At 46.6% G+C, this 24,766-nt stretch overlaps 2 protein-coding genes across 2 annotated transcripts; both read left to right on the top strand.

Annotated features, from left to right (window-relative positions):
* Positions 1-220: 220 nt before the first annotated feature.
* Positions 221-18,096, top strand: LOC118791006 (serrate RNA effector molecule homolog). Its single transcript, XM_036548205.1, has 20 exons — positions 221-328; positions 2,034-2,156; positions 2,402-2,527; positions 2,628-2,786; positions 3,058-3,246; positions 5,700-5,869; positions 6,316-6,503; positions 7,000-7,116; positions 7,712-7,871; positions 10,137-10,291; positions 10,744-10,805; positions 11,639-11,717; positions 12,722-12,913; positions 13,424-13,597; positions 13,926-14,079; positions 15,281-15,474; positions 15,870-16,026; positions 16,567-16,659; positions 17,079-17,178; positions 17,409-18,096. The coding sequence occupies exons 2-20, from the start codon at positions 2,038-2,040 to the stop codon at positions 17,482-17,484; spliced, it is 2,664 nt and encodes an 887-aa protein (XP_036404098.1). The 5' UTR covers positions 221-328; positions 2,034-2,037; the 3' UTR covers positions 17,485-18,096.
* A 2,062-nt stretch (positions 18,097-20,158) lies between these two features.
* Positions 20,159-22,498, top strand: LOC118791145 (cysteinyl leukotriene receptor 2-like). The gene is made up of 3 exons (XM_036548422.1): positions 20,159-20,260; positions 20,366-20,426; positions 21,348-22,498. The coding sequence occupies exons 2-3, from the start codon at positions 20,420-20,422 to the stop codon at positions 22,496-22,498; spliced, it is 1,158 nt and encodes a 385-aa protein (XP_036404315.1). The 5' UTR covers positions 20,159-20,260; positions 20,366-20,419.
* Positions 22,499-24,766: the final 2,268 nt, after the last annotated feature.

Genomic DNA, 24,766 nt, shown 5'->3' with positions numbered 1-24,766 from the left:
TTCTCAAAAAAAACGGTGCCCTGCGTTTTGATTACAACAATGATGCGCATCCAGTTCTTGATAGTTGTGTTAGCAGGCATTTTGCATTGGAACTCTAAAATGTGGTTGAAAGCCGTTCGTTGCAGGTGCTGAACATCCAGGGGGTGGCGCTATGCACTAGATCCACCATGTATTTGTCCGTGACCACAGAGAAAGAGCAACATCCGGGAAGTGAGTAAACGCTGGCAGAAACGGAAGCGGGACAGCTGTGGCGGGAGACGCGGAAAGTAACGCTACGTATCTGGACACACTGAATATTAATTAACCTATTGTTGCATCCTATACCCAGGTAATGTATTGTTTTTCAAGCCAAGTTGTACCACCAGTCTTGTGATTTTCTGCGGGGCATATCTGATAACAATTTAGCCAAGGTAGCAGCCTAGCTAAATTACTAGCTAACAATACCCCAGCCAGCTGTGCTCCGTTTCCGGAAGCGCCGATCTGCGTGGCCGCGGTGTACAGTAGGCCGCGCGGTGTAGCTAGGTAGCTAACGCTCGTTTTCCAGGGTAACCGGTAGAGCAATCTCGTTGATGTCGTTTCCAACAAGTTTCCTTCTAAGCCCAGCGATTGTTATCTAGCTTTTAGAAATTATTACACATGTTATGGGTTCACGACAGTATAACTTGCTAATTAGCTACCTAAACCAGGACAATGGGTAAACAATCGCAAAACAAAGCAATGGAAATGGGTAGCTGACGTTACGGGTAACAATAGTTAGGGAGTTACAGTTCTTGTTAGCCTGGGCATTAAAGACTGAAGTGAGTTTGTAAATGATCAGCTTGCAAAGTAGCAGGCTGACTTGGTCGTGTAGGCGTTTTTTGGTAGTTCAAAACTCCAGTTTTTGAAATCACAAAATGTCATGGTCTAGATTAGATAATATACAAGATAACGCTGCGTAATGTATATCCAAAGATAGGATTGCTAGCTAGTTTGCAAATTGAGAAATAACCTGATAAGACAACACAGGTTTTACTCGCTGGTTGCTGAACTGCTTGCATGCAATCAATGTACACTGGGGTCCAAAATTATTGGGACACTCACTTTTTTTCTGAAAACCCACAATATTTTTGCTGCATATTCCATCAGACATTGGGAAAGTCATATTTATGTCAATGTCAATTTCAGCTTCATCTTCTGTGACCATGTTCCAACCTTGCTAGGTTTATATAGGCTTCAGTATGAGTGTTCAATTAGGGGGTAGGGCAACGTTCAGTGAGGCCTAATTGAAGTGATGGTCATTTTTGTTCACTTGTCTGCACTCAATAAGTATGTACGTACCTTTTAAAAATTAAGTTAATGTCATGGAATTGTCAGTTTGTTTGGCAGAATTAATGTCATACATATTATTAAACTGTTGGAAATAAGGGTAGTCATCAGGCAATCGTGTGCCAACCACATAAAGAGATGTTTTGAAAATGTTAATAGTTGCCAAAACATGTAACTGTTTTCGCCACATCATAAATTAGGTTTGAGTGATAAAACTAATAGCTACATGGACACATCCACACTTAACCACAAAATGCCCAGGTGTCCCAATAATTTTGGATCCTAGTGTATAGCTACCAAGGTAACTGGATTTCACAATAGCTGATAGCTGTACGGTGATTCAGAATTGTACTTAGAGTTGCTAAATACTCGCAAGGCAGTGTACTTGTGAACACGGTGCATGTTCAGGTGTATAAATGGATAAAATTGTTGCTCTGGATAAGACTGTCTGCTAAATGACATTAATGTAATGTAAAATACTTAAGCAATGATGAAGGTGTATAACAGTACTTGATGAGCCCAGTAATTGCTTCTTTGTTTATTCTGGTATGTTGTTTTTTTCAGTTACCCACAGTCAACAGTTCATTACAACACAACAACAATACACTTAATAGTCTGTTTCACAGCTCTCCATCTGTGGAATGTATCATTTTCCATAATCTAGTATGCGTAAAGGAAAATGTTTTTCCTGACTAAATTGCAGTTAATGACCTGTCTGTATCTCGCAGTGAAATGGGCGACAGTGACGACGAGTTTGATCGCCGGCGGAGGGACAAGTTCCGCCGCGAGAGGAGCGACTATGACCGGTCCAGGGAGAGGGACGACCGCCGCAGAGATGATTGGAACGACAGGTTGTGTGTGTGTGTGTGTATATGTGTGTGGAGAGAGAGAAACTGCAGGAGTAGAGTATTCAAAGTCAAGGAATAAATGTCCATCCGTGAACGAAGAGCTGAGAGCAGTTAAGAGAAGGTGGTCCATTTTTCGAGATTGAGTGGACTTGGTACTTTTGGAAAACTGTGTCGTTAAAGCTAACTTTAGCGTAGCGTGAGCCATTTTTCGACTGTGATCCTTTGCACTAAAAAGTGTCCCCTCTCAGGGAGTGGGACAGGGGCCGGGAGCACCGCAGGCGCGGGGAGTACCGGGACTACGAGCGCGGCCGCAGGGAGCGCTTCTCCCCTCCCCGGCACATGAGCCCGCCGCAGAAGCGCATGAGACGGGACTGGTGGGTGACCGCGTCCTCCCCCTCTTCTCCCATTGGGCTGTCCGCCCATCCGTCGCCATGACGTCCTTAATCCCTCCCCCTCTCTTTTCCTGCCCTCTAGGGATGACCACAGGGGAGACCCCTACCATGGGGCTTACGACATTCCGCACGGAGGCGGCGGCCCCAGCTACGCCCCCCCTGCAGCCCTGCCCCCCCAGCCGTGGGGGCACCCTGACATGCACATCATGCAGCAGCATCATGGCATTCCCATCCAGGCCAGGTGAGGGTGCTCTTACACCCACTCATCGCTCATTGACAAAAGTAGCACAGATATATTGTACATACATATCAGTGATAGGAGCAACGATACTGGATTTTTGTAGTGCTTGACTGTATATTAAAGTGCTTATCTGTTGTTATTGAATGGTCTTTTTAGAGGAGAGTGCATGTCATGCCATTTCCTGCCTGATTACTATTTTTCACTATTTCACATGGTGTTGCCTTCCCTGCCCCTCTCTCTCACTATTCTCCCTTTCCCCCACACCACTCAGACTGGGTAACATGCCTGAGCTGGACCTGGGCCCGCCAGCTCCGGTCATGAAGAGCTTCAAGGAGTTTCTGCTGTCCCTGGATGACTCTGTGGATGAGACCGAGGCCGTCAAGCGCTACAACGAGTACAAGCTGGACTTCCGCCGGCAGCAGATGCAGGACTTCTTCCTGGCCCACAAGGACGAGGAGTGGTAGGACGAAATACGCCCCTTACCCTACCCCCCATCCACCCTGGCCCATGCGCACATCACAGCGTCCATTTAGTATACCAGATATTCAACTCTGCGTATTTAAGGTTGAAAATTGCATTTTGGCCATTGCTGAACCTGGATGTGGTCTGATTTGCTGGGTGGCTATGAATGTGTTTGACTGGGGCGCGGCCTATCACAGGACACTTAGCTAGCACAGAAACGCAGACAACCTCTGAGATGGAGAGGGTAGGGGAAAAAACACAGGAGCTGAATATCTGGTCATATGGAATGGAGCATCTTCGGTACGAGACGTCCCAGACAGGCAGTTTGCTTAAATACAGCAGGAAAACGAGGAGGAGCTAAAGTTTTTACTCATGAGACTTTTACTGTAGATGTGAATTTTGTTCTGTTAGAGAGATAATTTAACGGCTGTTAACATGCTGAAAGGTACATTCAGTCTGTGTACAGAAGGTAAACTGCTGTGGAGCAAGCATTGGTCAGAATAGGAAAGAAGACCACTGGGTGGTAGGAGGACGCTATAGATCAGGAGGCCAGGGCGTTGACAGATGTTGGGAGACGTTCAGTCAGTTGAGTTTCCCCTTTAATTCCTGGGAAGGAAGCCTCCTTTTGAGGGGAGCTCTGTGGTTCTGCCAATATACGAGAGAAATATGAGTCACAGGGGCCCTCCAGGGAGAACATATTTCTCTGAACGTTAATTATCTTTTTTAGTTTTGGCTTTTTCCTCTAGGTCAGAGTGCAAAAGACTAAGAATTTATGATGGAAATGTGTGTAAACACAAGACTGTGAAGCTGGCGTCTGTCCCGTCATAGAGAAACAACCAACCTCTCCTTGCTGTAGATTAGTATTAGTGGTCATATTACAGATGGGTTAGTACCATGTTACAGGCCATTTGAATGAATCACAACGCCTCTATTCAAACTGAGCTTGATTGAATTTGCAAAGCATTTAGATTGAATCTGGGTTTTAGTTACATTAAGGAAGGGTTATTGGCCAGATCAGGGCTAATCGGCGTCTGTGGAGCGTCATATGAAGCTTCTGATGATGTTATTGCTGGCTGACCAGCATGCACAGGGTTAGAAGCCACTCATTTCACTTGTCTTGGGAATGAATGGAGTAGTGTGTAAAGATGCTCAAAACAGGGGTATACCTCCTTATCCTAGCAGTGTTGGGCTCCATAAACTGTGACTTTTGTGAATGCTTTCTTTTTTATTTTTGTTTTCTTATTAACGAAACCAACCCTTCTTCCCCTCCCCCCCTTTCCTTCCATCACTGCAAGACCTTTGGAAGATGCCAAAGTGGAGCGTCTGGCAAGTCTCGGTGTTAGCTAGCAAGGGCTTTGCACTGCGCACAATGCAGTCCAGCTTAGAGACACAGTACCAGGGCCCTAGGCAGACAGGCACAGGAAGTTCCCGTTTGCACGGAGATTTGTTTTTAGTGTGACGACTTTTTTTTTTTCCCTTTCTCGTTTTGGGGATCCAAAAAGCCCCAGCCTCGCTGACAGAAATCTTGCACGCGCACACAAAAAAAAACGAAAATCACGATTGGGTGGTGAAGTGGAGCACTTTCTTGACAGAAGAGGCCTTCTCATTGTGTTTGTTTTTTTTTTCAGTAAACTGAGAGAAGAAAAGGTAAAATGTAGTCTTGCACCATGCAGAATCACATTACCTGTATATTTCTGTTCAGTTGCCCGTTCCATTTTTTTTTTGCCATAACCTCTGGTGAATTCTGGGGCTTCCTGGTTCTTCCACTTTACCTGGCTACACAACATCTGTTGCATCTATGTGTCCTTAGAAACATTTCTTTTTTTAAATATTCTGTAGGGGACCCCCCAGGTTTGAAGGTTCCCATTTTAATTCTGCCCCGTTATAAAGGAAGAAAGTTTCCTTTTCATACGTGCCTAAGAAGCCAATGTAAATTAATTTGTAAGTTATGTAAGGTATCGAAATACAATAAGTGGCTAAGGAGCCATTTGTAAATCATTTGTAAAAAATTTCCTTCTGAATAAAATGCATGTAAGAGGGAGAGTGGGTGTATGTTAGCTGAGTGCTGGATTTCTTACAGCAGCTAATGATTAAATATGTTAGCTCCCTGTTAGCTTTGGACACTTATGTTATCTTTTCCTTGTGTCCCTGTTTCTGCTCTCAGTGACTTAGCTCTGCTGTAATTCAAGTCCAGTAACCAGCACATTTCTACACCAGCCCTCTTCAGCTGATGCTTGAAGGTGCGAAGCCTATAGATGCAGAAGCGCAATCCCGCCAGCAAAGCATTTTAAAGCGGAGATCAGATGAGAGCCCCAGCAGCTTGATATCTAGTCGAAGGGGGGCAAATCGAAAGTTGATTGATGGTCAGCTGTTTTGGTGTGTTTTGGTGTTTTCATGTACGCTGCCTCACTTACTCTCTCTCTGACACCCCACCCCCCGTCTGGACCACAGGTTCCGCTCCAAGTACCACCCGGACGAGGCGGGGCGCCGGAAGGCAGAGGCCCACGCCGCGCTGCGGAACCGGCTGGGCGTCTACATGTTCCTGATGGAGAACGGCTGGTTTGACGGCCTCTCGCTGGACATCGACCGTGCCCTCGCCATCATCAAGGTCCTGGATGCAGGTAGGGCAGGGCGTCACAGTCCATGAATGCCAACTGTTCCTCTGTTTATTTATGAAATACAGTGACTTGAGTAGGCGGCATGTCACAAATGTGAGTGAGTCAGCATTTTAGTATGGAATGGGAAGTGTTGATGTGGTTGTTACCTAAGCCTAATTATCTGACACAGATGGCTTGCTTAACTTAGATGTGACTTCAAAACTGTAGTCTTTGATAGCCAGCTAGTGACTAGTGATTTCTTATAAATGTTTTAGCCAGTTAAGATGGCTAGGTTCTCTGTCTCTTTCTCTCTCTCTCTTTTACTTTCTCCCCCTTTTGCTGTCTCTCGCTCATTGAAAGCTGATCTGGAGCACAAGAGCCTAGCTAGTCCCCATCCACGTCCATGCCCAGTGAAGTCCTGCCCCCTGTGCTGTGTGTGGGCTAGCGTTGACCCCTCTCTTCTTCCTCAGCCGTAATAAAGATGGAGGGCGGGACGGACAACGACCTGCGCATCCTGGAGCAGCCGAATGAGGAAGAAGAGGAGAAGGAGAGGGTGGCAGCCACGGGGGCGGGGCCTGAGGCCTCCAAACAAGACGAGCCCAGAGGGGCGGACGGAGAGCGGAAACCAGCGGCAGAGAAGGAGGACAAGGAGAAGAAGGTATGTGTGTGTCTCTGTGTGCCTGTCTGTCTCCATGATATCTGGGTCCATGAAATCTGTCTCCCTGATATTCTCTGTTAACACCACAGAAGAGTGTGAGGAAAACTACTACTTCTAAACGCACTAAAGATGAATATAGCCCATTGTAGCCTCTTTCTATGATATAAAATGGTTTTGTATTGATCGGGTTCCTGTGCGGGTAATACGACGTGTCAGAGAAGGTTAGATGTCGTGGTCCTGCCTCCTGATCAGCCCAGTGTGAGAAGGAGCTTCCTGCAAGTTCCACTTGAATCCTACAGCTCCATCAGCCCCAAAAGTAGAACTTCCATGCCGTTGTAATACTGTTGTAATGCATGAAAAGCATGGTTTGGTAACACTCCCTGACACTGTAATTCACTATGAGTAAAGCAAGTTTACATTAACAATAATGGAGCCCTCAAAAGCAGTTAAATGGAAAGCACTTTTTCCTCTTTTCCTCTTTGTCCTTCTGGGCCAGGGGGAGAACGGGGTGGGTGGAGCAGAGGACAAGGAGAATGGAGTGATGGCAGGAGGTGATGTCCGAGAGGAAGAGGGGGGCAAAGCTCTGCAGAAGGATGAGCACGAGCCCAAGAAGGTGAGCGAAGCCCCAGGGTCGGCCTGTGGGGCGAGTGCCTGTCTGGTTTTGGGAATGGGCTTGAACGCCATGGAGAAACTGGAACCCACCTACATGCATCTACTCCCAATGCCCTGTTTGCAACTGCTGTGTGCAGCCCTATTAAAATCAGTTAGAATGATATGAGTTGTCATGGCAGCACAGACCTATAGACAAATCAACCAAGCTTATTTTATGCAACAGCATCAAATATATGTCAGTTACAAAACAGATTAGGAAACAGCTGAAGTCTTCTTGGCAGTGACTGCGGGATGAGGCTGGGATCTGAAGAAAGCTTTTCTCGGATATCATGGAGAATGAAGCATCAGAGAGAGAGCTGCTTTCTGTCAGGAGTGGATTAAAAGGGTGGTGGTTGAGAGCAGCCTTCTTCAAAGTGTCAGCGAAGAAAAAATAATCCAGGGCACTTTTTTGAAAGTTGTAAAGCCTTTATTAAATTTCTTATCACAAAGGTTAAGAAGCCACACTTGTGCTCTGTGGCCCTGCGAAGGCCTTTACTGAGGTATGTTCAGGTGTTTTCGTTGTCCTTTGCAATAACGGTTTGTTCCAAACCTGTCAGGCAAAGAAGAGGAAGAGGGCCCGCAGTGGGGACAGCGAGGACGAGGCCAGCGCCTCGGACGACAGCGAGTGCGACTCGGACTCCCACTCCTCCGACAAGCTGGCCGAGAGGGAGGAGGAGGAGGACAAGGAGGAAGAAGAGGAGGAGGGCGAGGATAAGGGTAAGGGGCCTTAAAAAGGGAGGGAGCAGGAGAAGGGAGGGTGAAGTGGGGGGGGGGGGGGGGGTGCAGATCCTTGAGGGAGTAGAGAATGGACTGTGAGGCAGGACAGGGAGAGGTAATGGGGCATTTTGCCGGAATCTCTTGGTTACCTTTTCCAGGGGTCAGGGAATAATTTTCCAGGTTTTTTCCCTGTTGGCCTGGGTATTCTGTTTTTTAATCCTTCTGGAAAGTACACTGTGCTATATGTACAGCACTCCATGACAGTCTCATTTGTAAAAATGCGCTGTAATAAATAAAATCTGATTGATTGACATTTAGAGACAGCAGCTGTGAAGAGGAAATGGCGGTTGAGCTTTCATAATGCAGAAGTCCGTTGGACATGAGGTTTCGGAAGCAAACAGCCTCAAGCTTATCAATGTTCATTTGCATAGCCCCACCCTGGCTGTCAGAGTAAAGACTGAACACCATCTCCCACTGTTGCGTGTGTAGCAGATACCCGTTTGAAAGCTTGTGGAACTCGTATGAAAAAACATACATTTTCCTAGCTCTGTTCAAAAATAGTTTATCTCTGGTTATGATTGCGTGTATGTGGAAACCGGTGATCTAATGACCACATGCAAAGCAAGCTCACAGTGGTTTCAGCCTCTGGAATGTCAGCTTTTGAGGAGTGGAGAAGACAGAATTTTCTATTTACACTGTGTAGGGGAAGTGCAATGACCATAGCATCACTGTTTACTTTCAGGCGACGTACTGCTAGACTGTGACAACTTCCCACTGCTACCTGCAAACTCTGTTGGTATGCCTGCAACTGTGTAGAACCAGTGTAGAGACTTTGGAGGTGCCCCAAGTTTTAGACCAAGTCCCTATTGTGGGCCACCAATTTTTGGTGAAATTGCGAAGAAAATGTTTTTGGGGTCCCCCCGACAGTGCGTGTGCACTTGCTAACAAGAGCAGGGGAAAGAATAAGGTGTTTATCTGCTCAGCTGAGAAGCCCACCTGATTCTGGGAGCCGGAGACCTGGAGCCCACAGGCTCAGACGGTTGGCTGGTAATCACAGCGCGTGGCGTGTCTTGCGCTGGACTCTTCAGCTTCAGCCAGCCTTTGTTTGATCTCATTAACACTATTAGAACAGACCAGTGTGGGCTAACAGGGCATGATATTAAAAACCCACATGCATATTTATTCAGTTCCCACTGAGAAGACGGAGATGTTCTGAGCTTTAGGTGCTGATTTGCCATACTGTAAGCAACGGGTGCAGGTGTTGGTGGACTGTCTGGGTTTACAAAAGCAACACAGTCGTATTTAATAAGCTCTGCCAGCGATAACAACAATGGCATGCAAAATAGTTAATGTTAATATTTAGCGCTGCAAAACAGGAGAGTTTTCTTTATGTTGGATAGGGAATCTACACCACATCCAGGAATTGGCTGCATTTCAAGCTGCGTTTGCATGCCAGGATGATAAAACACACGCGATAGGTGCATGGAGTCGACGGGAAGCCCAGATAAAAAGATAACGCCTCTGACGTTCAGATAACGCTGAAACGTGTTGATGCGCATATTACACAGCAGGCCATCTTTGAAAAACAGAAACAAAAGCCCGCGTATATTAACTGTGCATTGAATTTTATCATAATAATATTTTCATGCTGGTCCCGGAACTTTAAATTTTGCTGCTGATGTAGCGGTTGTGCTGGCATCGTGACTTTACTGACTCTGTACTTATATTTGTATAACTTACTCAGCATGCAGAAAACGGATAAACTCAGTTTTATGTGAAAAGATGAATTATTATTGGTAAATAAATAATGTGTTTTTACATGAATGTCACATCATCAATCAGTAATTCGTTCTGATTATTCACTGATGAAAATTAGTGAATGAATACAAAAAACTCATACATAGAACATGTGACATATGTCTGTACACACGTGCGTGTGCGCACACGCACACATTTTTGTTTTTTATTTACACAGGTATTTAAACTGAGTTTAATTTCAGTTAGGTTTATTTATTTATTTGTTTTTTTTTTTTTACAGACCAAAGTTTTTGGAATCTTGAATAAAATGTCAAATAGTTGCCTCTGGAAATAGATGACTGTTTGAACACATGCAAGCTTCATCAGTTCAGGGGAAAAGGCCTCATTTAAAAGGCTTAAAAGTGTTTGAATCAAAAGCACAATGTCAGTACCTCAGAGTTCCTCCCTTGCCTGCCACTTCACTGACGTCTCCACGGTTTCTCTCCCGTCCCTGCGGTTTTCGAACAGCAGACATGAAAGAGCACAAAGAGGAGCAGGCCAAGGAGAGACAGAGGGAGGAGAAGAGGGAGGAGCTCCCCCAGCTGCCTCGCCCACTGCACCGCACCTGCTCCTTGTTCATGAGGAGCATCGCGCCCACCATCTCCAAGGCAGAGATCGTTGCTGTGAGTCCCCGACCCGTCCCGCACTGCAGGGCCAGACGGCCTCCAGAAAAGCTCTGCACTGATTGGCTTTCGATGATGTAACTAAGCTTTAAAAGTCAAGCGCTTTGCACGTTTGCTGCGCAGCAGTGTAGCATAGTGGTAAGGAGCAGGGTTCATAATTAAAAGGTTGCTGGTTTGATTCCCAGCCGGGGCACTGCTGTTGTACCCTTGGCCAAGGACTAAGTCACTTAGTCACTCGGGATATGGTTGTCTGCGATATTGTAATGTTTACATTTGTAATAATTAAAAAATACTGAATTTGTTATGAAGGAGCTTTGTTACCCAAGGTGTAATGGTATGTGATCACAATATCCCCAAACTAATTAGCCTAATTAGACTGTGAGATAGATAGTAGTTTCTGATACGCATTTTGGCTAACGCTGAACCCCACCCCTTCTCTCTCTGTCCCCCAGCTGTGCCGCAGGTACCCAGGGTTCATGCGCGTGGCGCTTTCCGACCCCCAGCCAGAGCGCAGGTGAGTGGCCATGCCTGGGCGTGCCCCTCGCGCACACTGCTTCACCGCAGTGAGGAGTGCTGAGAGTAACGCGTATCACTGGAGACGCTAGTGCTTTTACCCCTCCCATTTTCCGCTGACATTCCTTCATTCAGTGCCCTCATCCAGCGGCTTTTAATTAGCCTCGTCCTTGATGTTCCGCTTGAACCGGTTTACAGGTTCCGCGGGTGGATGTCAGAATGCTGACCATGTGGTTTTGGCTGATGTGAGCAGTATAATGACTTCACATCTGCAGTGTCGGAGCTGTGATGCATTTAGAGCTTGTCAAAAAAATTAGGATTGATATACTCAGTGTCATTGCTCAGGCAGGGTGTAAGCTGTTTTTTTTCTTTCCAGTGAAAAGGTGCTTTTCCACTACATTGTTATTGGACCAATGTCCTCGGGTTATGTTCACTGTGCCAACACTGTACCAACATGTTTTTATGCCATTACTGGAAATATTATTTGAGATTTTCATGATTTTATGTCCAGAAATTTCTCATTGACTAACATTGATGAGAGCATTCAGAATCAGACCGTTTGATGTCACAGTGGGCCTGCTACAGCGGCCACGGATAGAGACCGTCTCTCGAGCAGAGCTTGTGTTCACTACCTGCTAATATGCTAGGATTTTTCAGGCCAACTTAGTTTGTCCTCAGACTTTCCTTTCAGGCTTGCTTCATCGCTCTGTGGTTCCCTTTATTTAATTGCACTGAGTGAGCACTATAGATACACTGTAGCACTGTAGATGTTCCTGTTGTTCTTCAGTTAGCCAAAGCAGGTAGTAACACTATCCCTTGTTTGTTCTCCGTCAGGTTTTACCGACGATGCTGGGTTACATTTGACCGGAGTGTGAATATTAAGGACATCTGCTGGAACCTGCAGAACATCCGTGTGAGTGCATGCATGTGCGCGTACATGGGTGTGTGCATGTCCCTCCCGTCTGTGTGTGTGCGCGCGTGCGTGTACGTGTGTATGAGGTGTGGTGGCTGTCTGGTGCTACCACACTTCAGGCTGTCTGAGCCCAGTAGCAGGAGGGACCAGTTGACTGCCAGGGGGTGGAAATGAAACCTTTTAGGTCAGACTGACAGCTTAGTAAGTTGGCGGTTGGCTTCTGTTTCACTATGTCTCTGTCACTTTCTCTCTCTCTCTCTCTCTCTCTCTTCCACCTTTTTTGCTATGATTTTACAATGTACAAATTGCCAAAAAATGGTTGCAGATGGCAGCTGTATGGTTCAATTTATAAAAATATTATGTTATTTTTTGATGTAACAGTAGTGAAATAATTAACTATTTAGTAAAAATCATAAATGCTGAGGTAATGAGGGTGAATAAATGCTACATACAAAAAATTATTTAAAAAGATTAAAATTTTGTTCAAAGAATGCTGGTAGCATTGTGGTTTCAGGCTCTCTGCCTCTGATCGTACTTTCTCCAGTAGAGCAGGTTCCATTTTCTGAACAAGGTGGCAGTTATGAAATTTTGGCAAGGACAATATTTACCTCTGCTGGAAGGTGAAGCACTTCTGTACAAATGCCAAACCACCTGGGTACTTTGTAGCTGCGCTCCATTGTTCTCTGTGGCTCCTTTGTATCAAAATCTCCTCCTCAGTGCAGTCTCCCTCACCACCCCTGTCTCTTTCTTGTGTTAACAGTTTTGTAGTGTCTAAGTGTAGTATAAATGAAAAGGGCTCCTAACCCATCAGGTTGATTACCCAGTGGTTACCCAGTTGGGCAAGACCCCTGGACTGCCTCAGCAAATGCCCAGCTGTGTAAATGGATAAATGTAAAAACTGTAAGCTCTGTAAGTCACGTTGGATAAGTGCAGTTGTGATGTCATGTGATTTCATGCAGTGCAGTGTCATGTAGTGATGTGTCTCTGTCTCCGGTGCTGTGCAGCTGCGGGACTGCGAGCTGGCCCCGGGGGTGAACCGGGACCTGGCGCGGAGGGTGCGCAACGTCAACGGCATCACCCAGCACAAGCAGGTCCTGCGCAACGACATCAAGCTGGCGGCCAAGCTGATCCACGCGCTGGACGAGCGCGAGCGGCTCTGGGGCCAGAAGCAGAGGGGCGACGCCCTGGCCCCCGAGGTCCGTACCCGTACCCGGCCTACCGCCTCCTCACAGGCCATCCCTTCGCCGTTGGCCCTTCCCTTCTCCCTTGTGTTCACCTGCGCTTTACTCTCACCTGCCCCCCACCCCACTCCCAACTGTTTGTAGACGCTGACGCTTTGAACAGTCAGAGACCTGAATCCCTTGACCCATCTTTCTCCTCCCTGCCCACCTCTACTCTCTCTCCTTTAATCTGGCAAACACACTTCCTCATCTCCCTCTCCCTTTCTCCTCCCGTCTTTCAAGATTCAGAAAGCTTTATCTGAATAACCTCAAAGTGTTGCAGTGTTTCTGGTTCATGGATATAAAGAGCGGCTACAATAAACAGCGCTGATGAAACAGTACAATAAACATGCTGATGAAACCGTTGTGCAATAAATCTACATCTCTCTCTCCCTACTCTCTCAACCACTCATCTCTCACCCGTTTCCTCTTTGCTGTCATCCTTCTTTCTCTCACTCTCTATTAACCACCCCTCTTTCTCTCCAGCTCCCAGCACAGAATCCCATCCTGAAGAACATCACAGACTACCTGATCGAGGAGGTGAGCGCGGAGGAGGAAGAACTGATGGGCAGCAGCGCGGGTGGAGCCGACGCCGAGGAGGGCAGCAAGGAGGGCAACCCCACCGAGATCACCGTGGAGAGGGATGACAAGCTGGTCAAGGTCCGTCCCATGCCGCCGTCAGGGAGACGAGTGGTAGAGAGGCCACATTCAAACGTTCTCAGTGTGTCTTTACGGCAGTGTCTCACACTTTCGCGCTATCTTCTTTGGCCATAGTCCAGTGGGTTGCTCTAATTGCACCTCCAGACATTGAATAACAGTTTGACTAAGTTGTCAAAAATGGTGAATTGACACTGCTTGGTGAATAAGAGTTCAGGAGGAAACGAAAAATTTCTTCATCCCTTGAGGGCCCTTGAATGACTGTAGAACGCTTCCTCTTAATGTTGTCTTCCCCCCCCCCATACCCCTGCCTCTCCTTCCTTGTCTTTAGGTGCTTGACCGCTTGCTGCTGTACCTGCGCCTGGTCCATTCCATAGATTACTACAACACGTGCGATTACCCCAATGAGGACGAAATGCCCAACCGCTGTGGCATCATCCATGTGCGAGGACCCATCCCGCCCAACCGCATCACCCACGGAGAGGGTAAGCAGGGCGCTCCACACACACACCTCCCTCAGGGGAGTCTACCCTCCGAAAACCCTCTGTCTCAGTCATCGCTTCATATGTATGGGGTGGGCAATGGAATGAAATTTGTCCTCTGCATTTAACCTATCCTATACACTCATTACCGTCACTGCTTACGGAGCCACGGTACTTAAAAATGGTCTCACGCCCCTCTGGAAGCAGAGAGAAGCATGGCATTGCTGCAGCTAGCATCCTCCCAGGGTGACAAACTTAGCTAGGCGTTGGTTGAAACCATTACGCCCTCTGTTCGAGTCCCAAAGTAGGAACTAGGTGATCCCCGGCTACTTTTCATTTCCCACCACTGTCTCTGCTGACGGAGCCGCGGTATTTAAAAATGGTCTTACGCCCCTCCGGAAGCAGAGAGAAGCATAGCATCGCTGCAGCTATCATCCTTCCAGGGTGACAAAGCTAGGGCCGGTCGAAACAATTAGACCTTCCGTTTGAGTCCCAAAGCACGAGCTCGGCAATCGCCGGCTACTTTCCCATCACCGTGACGTTCAACTGCTGTGAGTGAGAGGGATGTCAGGCGCCCAAGCTGAGATGATATATATTTTTCACGTTTTAACAGTGCAATTAAAAAGTATAAATGTGCTGACAAAATGTACTTTTCGCCTTTGTTGATAGCCTACATTTAGCAAAAAAAAACGAAAATCCGAATCCTAAAATTGAATACCGAATACCTACCCAACGAACAAATATCCGAATAGTTGAATATTCGGGTCCAACCCTACACATTACATTACATTACTTCATTTAGCAGACGCTCTTACCCAGAGCAACTTGAACAGCTTGAAAAGATGAGTTTTAAGTTTTTTTTTCTTGAAGGCATCCAGGGAGTCTGTTGTCCAAATCTTGGCAGGACACAATCACACACACACACACACACACGCACATGCACACGCACACACGCACACACACAAATACAGGCATATGCACTCAATCACACACACACACACACACACACACACACTTACTCTCACTCACTCAATCACACACACTCTCATACTCTTATACACTCACTCATACACACAGGCAGACCCACATGTACTCACTCTTACAAGTATACCTGAATACATACACACACACACACACACACACAAATTCAAAGAGGGAGCACAGACACCTGCCTAACCCCCCCCCCCCCCCCATTTATTCACAGTGGCAGAGTGGCAGAAGACATTCGAGGAGAAGCTGGGCCCCCTCTTCAGTGTTAAGGAGACTCTGTCCGAGGAAGAGGCCAACAAGATGGGCCGCAAGAACACCGAGCAAGAAGTGGAGAAGTTCCTCTCTGCCAACACACAGGAGCTGGGAAAGGACAAGTGGCTGTGTCCGCTCAGTGGCAAAAAGTTCAAGGTGGGTGTGGTGGGTGTGGGCAGACAGCGAGGGGGTCTTATAGCCATGTCCGTCCCAGGAAAAATCCTACTTGCACCGTTGTCCACAAGGCAGCCTGCAAAGGTCACAGACATCCTATCAGGCCACAGCAGTCACCAGGCATAGGTTATGGCCTCTGTTTGTAAATGGTAACTTCTAGTTTTTTTTTCCACGTTGTTCATGATAGATTGGTCATGTTTGAACTGGAGCACGCCAGGGAGATTCCACCTTTCTCTGTTTGCAGTCCTCTTTTCCCTGGACCTCTGCATGCTACCTGCCAGGCTTTACAAAGAATTGCCACTCCCTAAATCTCTCTGGAAGTGGGAAGTGAGATTTCGCCAAAAGATTCACAATGGTGTGGCTGTGCTCTCCTCCAGGGCCCAGAGTTTGTGCGCAAACACATCCTGAACAAGCATGCGGACAAAATTGAAGAGGTGAAGAAGGAAGTTATCTTCTTTAACAACTTTCTGATGGATGCCAAGAGGCCCGCCCTGTCTGAAGCCAAAGCCCCGCCTCCCCCCACGCCTGGACAGGGTGAGTCATCATGTGTGCTGTGCAACAACAGCAGAAGCATATTCACACACAAGCAGCCCACAGTCCACACCTGTAACACACACACACGAGGCCCGCAAAACACACACAAACACCAGACATACTAGACACCCAATCCTCACATCTGCCCTTCGTGCACCTTCCCGAAGTACACTGTCCTTCATTCATAATAGCCTGCGGTCTTACAGGAGACCGTCGCCACTTGGAGTGGAATATGTTCCTGAGATCCGTATGAACAGTTACATTTGGCCCTATTGCAGAACAGCTGCATTTCATGATATAAAGTGATTAATATTTTCACTTCCATAAAAATGCAAATGGATGTAATACATACAGTAAAGGTGAACAAGCGGATGTTGCCATGAGTACGTGTCACCTGGCAACAGGGTGTCCTGCCCGGCTGTTGAGACCCCATGAATTGCAGATCCACATGTGGCGAGGATCTCTTGCGCTCGCACCAGACCTCCAGTCATTTGCTAGCGTCGGACATCCATGGCATTAACTCTCCTGTTGTATCCGCAGGCGTCCTAGCGCCAGGATTGCCCTACCCCCACCAGTCGCCCCAGGGGCTGATGGGATTCGGGCAGCCACGCCCCCCGGTCATGGGCTTTGGAGGTCAGTGCATGTGTGTGCCGCACTGGGCGCTTTCCCCGTCTGTTCATCTCTGGGTACTTTTAGGCAGAGGCTTCACCCCTCTGTGGCTGCAGCCATCAAACATCCCAGCTGGTTTTACCAGAAAAGTACAGGTCCTACACACACAGTGCTGCTAGAGTGCTTTTATTAAAGTACAGAAGTGATGCGTGTCATGTCTGCATGTTATCTATGTTTACTCTCCTCGTGTGTGTGTGTGTGGAGGGGGGGTAAGTTATTTTGTACTAGTAACTTCAGGCAAAACAAGGCAACATGCTGATTTGTCATAACATCAGTGTAACACAAATTTTAAAATAGCCATTATGTCTTCATTGTTTCAGCAAAAACTCAACCCCGGAGCTATAGTGGTATTTAGTGTTTCTCCTTGTCTTTCTCTCTGGCAGGAGGCCCTCCTTACCCTCCCAACCAGTTTGGAGGGGGCAGAGGTAACTTCGACAATTTCCGTGGTCACGGTGGTTACCCTGGGAAACCCCGAAACAATAGGTAACCCCCCAAGGATAACAGTCTGACCTGGTTTGTCTAGCCAGTTGGGCAAAGCTTGACTCCACGGGCCTATGCATGTTGTAGTGTGTTGTGATGTAGGACAGTATGAAGGTCTGTGAGTGTGTGTGAGTGCGAGTGCTTGCACATGCACTTTATATGCATGTTTGTTTCCTGTTCAAAGATAAACAGTTTGCCCAGTGGAAAATAATGAGAAATCTTCTCTCTTCCAGAATGTTCCGTGGAGATCCTCGTAACATAATTGAATACCGTGACCTGGATGCGCCAGATGACATTGACTTCTTTTAAAGACTTTTTTTTATACTTCTCGGCATTATTTTTATTTGTGTATTCGCCCTGCCCCCAACCCCCAGCAGTGTTACATCAGTATCTTAGACGTGGTGTTTAAAAATCCTTTAAAATTCCTTTGTGTCATTGAGAGAAAGAGCACAGTGTCCCTGACTAGGTTTGTACCATGAGACAGACAACCTTTTTTTCCTCCAATAAAAAGAAGCATAAGGATCACATGAGTGGTGTGTTTTTCCGTCATTCTTGCAGGCCCACGCTCATGACCTCTTGTCTTGACCTCTGATCTCTGTTGTTTCTTCTCTGTTTTTCCCCTTTGATGCTTCTCATGTCAGCTCCTTCTACGTGCTGTCTCTCTACACTCCCTTCTTTCCCTCAGATTCTTCTGAATTCCCAAGACTGGCAAAAGTATACAGTATAAAAGTACTGTATACTGCATACCCCTCCATTCCAAGGAAACAGCATTGGAAATTATGATGCCCCTCATTCACACACTGATGGTGAACAGCTCCCTTGGCAGTTAATACCAGTTCCTTTTTCTACTACAAGATGGCAATCTCCCCAATTTACAAAGTAAGATTTTTTTACTTTTTTAATAAAATTAAACACTTTGAACAGCAGCCACTATAGTTCGTTTGAACAGTCATGATGAGCCTGAGGATAAAAAAAGATGAAGGGCTTGTTCATACAGAAATACTTGTTTGCACTGAATGCTCAGTTAATATTGACCAAATTTCTGTCTTGGCAACAACAGGAGTCTACAATTTGTGTTAGGATATTTTGTGTTAAGCTAAACACTTGAAACACTTGTGTTAAGCTTGACACTTTTGTCGAAGGCAATGTCTGAAAATGGTGTATAAAATTATTACCTTTGACAAAAATTAAAATGCGCTGTCATATAAGTATCAGATAAGCTTTTCACAGTAGCCATTGGCCTGGAAGATCACATGGAAGTGAAGAGGAAGAAGGCGTATTATAAGACCTTGATCCCTTTGTTGGCAGGCCGACATCATTCTCAGGGCAGAAAATCATTCTGACAAGATGATTGTAAATGAGGCTGATGCGCTAACCACCTCTACATGGGCAGGAGACCGAGATTAAGCTAACTCACCTTGACTGATAACTGTGGGGTAGAAACTAGTCTATCCTGGTGTCTGGGGTGTCACTGTGGGTTTAATGTGGGTTGTCTTGCCTTGGTGAAAATGAGTGCTATTTCCTTAGAATAGCTTTTTTCATCCAGAGTGGTGCAGGTGCCCATTTTGTGACACTTCATCTGGATGTTGACTTGGTGGTGCAATGAGTTTCCTTCTATCCCTTCTATTTCACTGTCACTGTCATAATTGCTATTACCATTGTATACATTTACATATTAGAAATTATTTCATTTTTTGCATAGTGTATTGGATGTGTATTTGCTTGTCTTTTTTAATAAGTATTAAACAAATTGGATTAGACTTGTTGGCAGTCATCTTTTGCTGTTGGGGTTTACTGTGCTGGCCTGCAGGATTTGGCTTATCATGTGCTGTTGAGCAATTCTAGTGGAGCCTTCACCAGTGCCAGAGTTGGGGTCAATTTCCTTTCAGTTCAATCAATTCAGGACATCAATTGAAGTTAAATTCTTTGATTGAATGTTTCCCATCATTTTCTACAAAGATTTTTCAACTGGTGAACAGAATTCCAGTTCATTTTCTTGAATTGGCTGTACTGACATGGAATTGAATGCTGGTCTGCTTTTCATTCAGCCAGACCACACAGAGAGTAACATAAGATTACACAGTCCTGAGAGATTTAAATGTTTACTTACTTTGCGTGGTGCTTTGTGGACTAAAAAAGGGAAGACCAAAACAAACGACAGCTGGAAGCTTTTCCAACGGAGTCCCTGCAAAATGAGGCGACAACAGTGCAGGTGAGAGAGCTGAATGATCAAAGGGGACTCAGGTCCATAGTGTGGAAGCACCTATCATAGCACACTGCCCCCATCATTACAGTGAGGACAATGGTGTTTTACTTGGTCTGGGGGTGTTAAGTGGGGATGTTCCTGTTGGACAATCAGTGCTATTCTCAACAGCAAATGGGCTTTCATTGGACATCTCCTGTCCAGGCACAGTGATTCCCATGCCTCTGAGGGCCTAGCAGCTGCAGCTTTCTGTGCAACCTCTGTAAACAGACTTTGACAGCCCCTGTAAATAGGCACGCAGAGGCTAGCTCCGTGCCAGATAACGTTAAGATTTTCATCCAAAGGCACCGCATCTTTGAGAAGGAGTTCTGGGTGAATCACATGGACATCAGGTTCAGGCTTGTTTTGCAGAGGCTGAGAGAGAGCTGAGAAAAGTGGGGGCGGTGAGTTTGAGGGGGGAAAGGACACGGTAGGAGAGTAAGGCACAAGAAGTTAGAGTTCTGGATAAGGACGCTGGAGCTGGCGCATCAGGGACTGAGAAAGCGAAAGTACTCCATGTAAATTTCCATGGAAGCCTTTCTACGGCGGCTTTGGCAGGCACATGCTGAATTTTCCTGTCGTTCACTCTGGTCTCTCTCATTTGCATCTCAGCACTAGCCGCAGCGGCATTCAAAACACATTGAGCGAGGGTAACCAATCCTCTCAGGGCAGCGGACCAGCGTTATGGCGATGGTGCTGGGAAAAGAAGAACATTCACACAGCGGTTGTTTACAAGCAAACCATGTCTCTCGGTAGTTTGATTTACCCTTAAAATGTGTTTTATAAACAACGTGCATGTCGCTTACACCGGGTGATGGAAATCGGCGTGTGAGACCTAAACGAGTGAGTAAGGGTTAGGAGCGGTGGTTTGATGTACGCAACTATATAAACTTTGATAAATTTTTAGCAGCCTGTTTTGAACTGAGTTGGTCTCCCTTCTCCCACTAGGATGTACCTGTGTCTTCCCATGGCCACCTGCACGGAGCTACGCACTTCTAGGACATGACAGGTGAGTGTACTCGTCTAAATAATAACAACAGAACTGTAGTTTATAAAAAGACACTATTTATTTAAGGAGATAGCTTCCACGTTATTCGTTTAAAATAAAAATCTCCGTCCATGTCTGTGACATTTTTTAAGTAGTAAATTAACATTTAAATGGAATTGAAATTGCATTGCGAATTCTGTTTGTGCGCGTATGAAAGACAACGGCAATTCGAACATTCTCTGAAGAAGACATACTTTGGCCCCACAAAAAATGAACCATGCACTAACGTTAAAAATGACCGTATTCAGTTACGCTTTCGGGTAGCAGGTGATTAGATCATTTATCTACATAAACGTATGTCAAAATTCCATTCCTTAAGTGTATGAAGAGCTGTTAACTTTCATGAATGTGATGATTACATTTGATAAGATGTACGCCTTACTGAGCCAATCCTGCGAACAGAACTAGAAGCAGAGAACAACAACCTTCATTGTGGTAATGTTCTTTGTTTATGAACGAGAGCGCGCCAACACTCGCCACTTCCTCGTTCCCTCCGTATTTAATAGATGGCTTCATGGTTAAAATAGCAACGTCTATTGATCGGCACCAAGAATTCTCTTAAGAATTCCCTACCCTACCAGCGCTACTCTGTAACATGATCGTGTGTCGCTGCATATTAAAACACGCCATGATACCATTCCAATCATGGAAAATATATTTTCAAAGGAATACCAGGTTTCAGTGTCATAACGGGAAATGTATACCATTCAGCATGTAATATCAGCAGCAATATCATGTGCTATTTGCTTTGCTTAATGAAGTCTAAGTGGCTGATGTGTTATAGTTTTATTTTGACTTGTTCCTATGTGTGTTCTCACTGACAGTCTGTTCCTAAAATCCTGTCCATTCCTAACTGTTTTCACTTGTTCCTAAAATTCCCAGTCCCTCCAGCTCCTTGGTTCAGCTTGCCCCTCTCCCACCTACCCAGTGCCTCCTATCCTCCTGGGACGATGGCCTTGGCCCACAACCAGACGTGTGGCAATGACGACAGTTTCAAGTACCTGGCCTACACCATCACCTACTGCATCGTCCTCCCCATGGGCCTCCTCTGCAACTGCCTGGCCCTGCTGGTGTTCTTCTGCTTCACGCCCAAGAAGTCAGCCAACACCGTCCTCACGACCAACCTGGCCCTGTCGGACGTGGGCTTCTCCCTGACCCTGCCCTTCCGGCTGGTGTACTACCTGCGGGGCGGCCAGTGGGACTTCCCCGACTGGCTGTGCCGCTGGTGTGTCTTCTCCTTCTACCTGAACCTGTACACCAGCGTGCTCTTCCTCACGGGCCTCAGCGTGCTCCGCTACGTGGCCGTGCTGCACCCCATGCGCAACAAGACGCTGGTGACCGTCCGCCGGGCGAGCTGGGCATGCCTGGGCATCTGGCTGTTTGTGGCTGCCTCCTCCTCGCCCTTCCTCCTCTCTGGGTCCTTCCAGCAGGGCAGCAGGACGCTTTGCTTCGAGCCCAAGGGGCTGCCCTCCTGGAGGCGTATCCTGGTGCTCAACTACGTGGGCGTGGTCTTTGGTTTCCTCCTGCCGTTCCTGACCATCCTGCTCTGCTACGGGCGGATCATCCGCCGGCTGAGATCCGGGGAACGGAGCCTGCAGCGGGTGCGCAGGCGGCGGCAGCGCTCCATCAACCTGGTGGCCGTGGTGCTGGTCACCTTCCTGCTCTGCTTCGCGCCCTACCACGTGATGAGGACCGCCCACCTGCACGCCGTCACCGCACAGGATGCCAGCCGGGCACAGGACTGCTGGCGCACACAGATGCTGCAGAAAGTGCTGGTGCTCACACTCTGCATGGCCTCTTCCAACAGCTGCTTCAACCCGCTCCTCTACTACTTTGCGGGGGAGTCCTTCCGCAAGACCGTGCGGAGGGCGTCTGAGCGCCGCTCTCGCAGCTCGCTCGGCTCCTTCAGCCAGGGGAGCCTGCTCCCCTGGAGGGGCAAGGCCGCCCCCAGCCCCCCGGCCAGCCCGGTGAAGGCTGACACCCAAGTGCCCCTCCGCAAGAGCCCCCAGGTAGCCATCCCTGGTATAGACTGACACCCTACCCTGCTGATACAGGACCACATAAACTGGGGGGTGGGGGCAGGTGTGCGTTTGATGGACTGCTGGAAGAGAGGCTGGAAAGATATGAGAAAACACTCCGATCTTGTGCAAGTTTTTTTCCAAACCCTCAGTGGTACGTAGGCCTACATTTACATTTACATTTATTTATCTGGCTTCTGATAAGATTGGCCGGCCCTGACTTGGGAGAGAGATCGGGTTTTGCGCTCACACTGCAACTTAGCACTCGTTGCCCTTCACCGAGAGCGCCATGGGATGTCTGCAGCAAGCCGCAGACTGGACCCACGATACCATTGGTAAGACCGAACCCTCCTTGGCATAGACCTCTGCCACCCGCCCAATCACTGGCCACAAAAGGCATCTCTGTCAGGAACCTGATTCGCCTGGCAGGTTGCCCATCCAAGTGCAATGTGTCTCAGGCCAAATCCTCCATCTCATAACAGACCAGACCTGCTTTGCTTTTCTGTCCCACAGAATGTCAGGGAGCATAACTGCCAGGGCACACACAAGGAGTCAGAGTTTATCTAGCAAATAGAGATAAAATGCAGAGAGGGAGCCAGGCAAGATGACATGTTATAACTGGTAGCAATCAGATAGAGAAATATCGGTACATCTTGCCACTGTCTTCCTCCATACATATTTTAACTGACATTTCCCCCCGCCCCCTTCACAGCAACAAATGAGAGATTGCAACTGAAACCGCAGCATTGTTTGTTGACCTGTAGCTCCTCTCATTTTTACATGTTGTTTGTATGGAGGTTTTGACGGTATTCATATATGGCACCCAGAGGAATATGTCTGGTCTGTGGACACGTGCAGCTGAGAAAGTAGACTTTGGATAATCAATGGTTAATGATATAAGATTTGGGGAAGCTACTATTTAGAATGGAACCCCGAACCCCGGGATCTTTGGAAAGGGGGGTGACGTTGAAAGGGAGGGGTTGTGAATGTAATTTCATACTGGCCTGTATTTTGATATTATATACCAATTGTGGGAAAAAATAGAAGCATTTTATCTCCAAAAAAAGAAATTTATGCACTTGACAGCTGGGCTGCAGGGCGGGCTCCGTCTACGAGATTAAAACCACAGATTAATTTATAATCACAACGATGTTTATGACTGACTGTATTAGCACATCAGGGGGACAAATGAATTGTATTTATCCAAATAAAAGGTTTAAAGCGCACTCCACTGTCATCCCAGCATTTCCTTTCATGGGTTTGGTTTAATCGTGACATTGAAAGCAACGATTTGCCCAAGGTAAAGGCACTTGTGTAAATGATGAAAGATCTGAGATGGCTCCATGTTATGAATAATTACAGCACTGTGAAGCAGAACCTTCACCTTTCCCCCAAAACAGTTTGTGAAATTGTCACTTTGTTAAATATTTAAGGATTGTTGTCTTTTTGTTTCCTACCTTAATAATTGAGCTTGTTTCACATCAATTTCATTTAAACAGGTTAATTGTTTAATTATCCATTGTAATTGTCTTTGTTTGTGCAAGCTGGCCCATTGGTTAATGAGCCACGGGGGCGTATGAAATACAGGTGTGTGACCAGAGAGGAAGCACTCGCTTTCTTCAGCTGACTATGTGCTCAGACTGGTTTCCTTTATTTGTTGACATTTGTTTTTTTTTATATTTGCTCTTTGTGCTCACTTTTGTGAGATGTATCAGCCAACTTCTCCACAAGCATATTATAATGAATAATTAAATTAAAGCAAATGGGCTGTGTGTTTCATGTGGTTCACAAACTATAGAGGCTTGGAAATTGAACATACTGTGACTGCAGTGTGTATAGCCGATGTCTGTTGAATGGCCCTTTGGTTAAAAAAAAAAAAAGTCAGTTCTAAATTTTGAGGTTGTCCATGATGTCCTGTGTTTAAACGCCTGTGCTTTAGTAGTTTTATGGAACATAAAAACATGGTTGCTCCAGCATCCAAATGAAACAGAAAATTCATTCGAATCCAATTGTCAATGGCGCTTTCCTATTGCCCATACAGAAAATGTTGTAACACATTAATTTGACGTAATGGCAAACACGTACACAGTCTATGGATTTCATAAATAATCTCTAGCAGGAGTGTGTGTCCCCTGGGTCCCTCATAATAAGTGGTTTGCAATATCAACTGAAGTGGCCTCATAACGTCCTCTTGTGGTGAATATGTAGATGTATATGTAGTAGCCTACATGCCTAAAAACACCAGGAAGAGCAAAGTCCAAGGCAGCCTAATGGTATGCAAAT

This window comes from Megalops cyprinoides, chromosome 16 (genome assembly GCF_013368585.1).
Source record: "Megalops cyprinoides isolate fMegCyp1 chromosome 16, fMegCyp1.pri, whole genome shotgun sequence".
NCBI classification, from domain to species: Eukaryota; Metazoa; Chordata; class Actinopteri; order Elopiformes; family Megalopidae; genus Megalops; species Megalops cyprinoides.
This window is presented reverse-complemented; position numbering and strand designations above follow the sequence as displayed.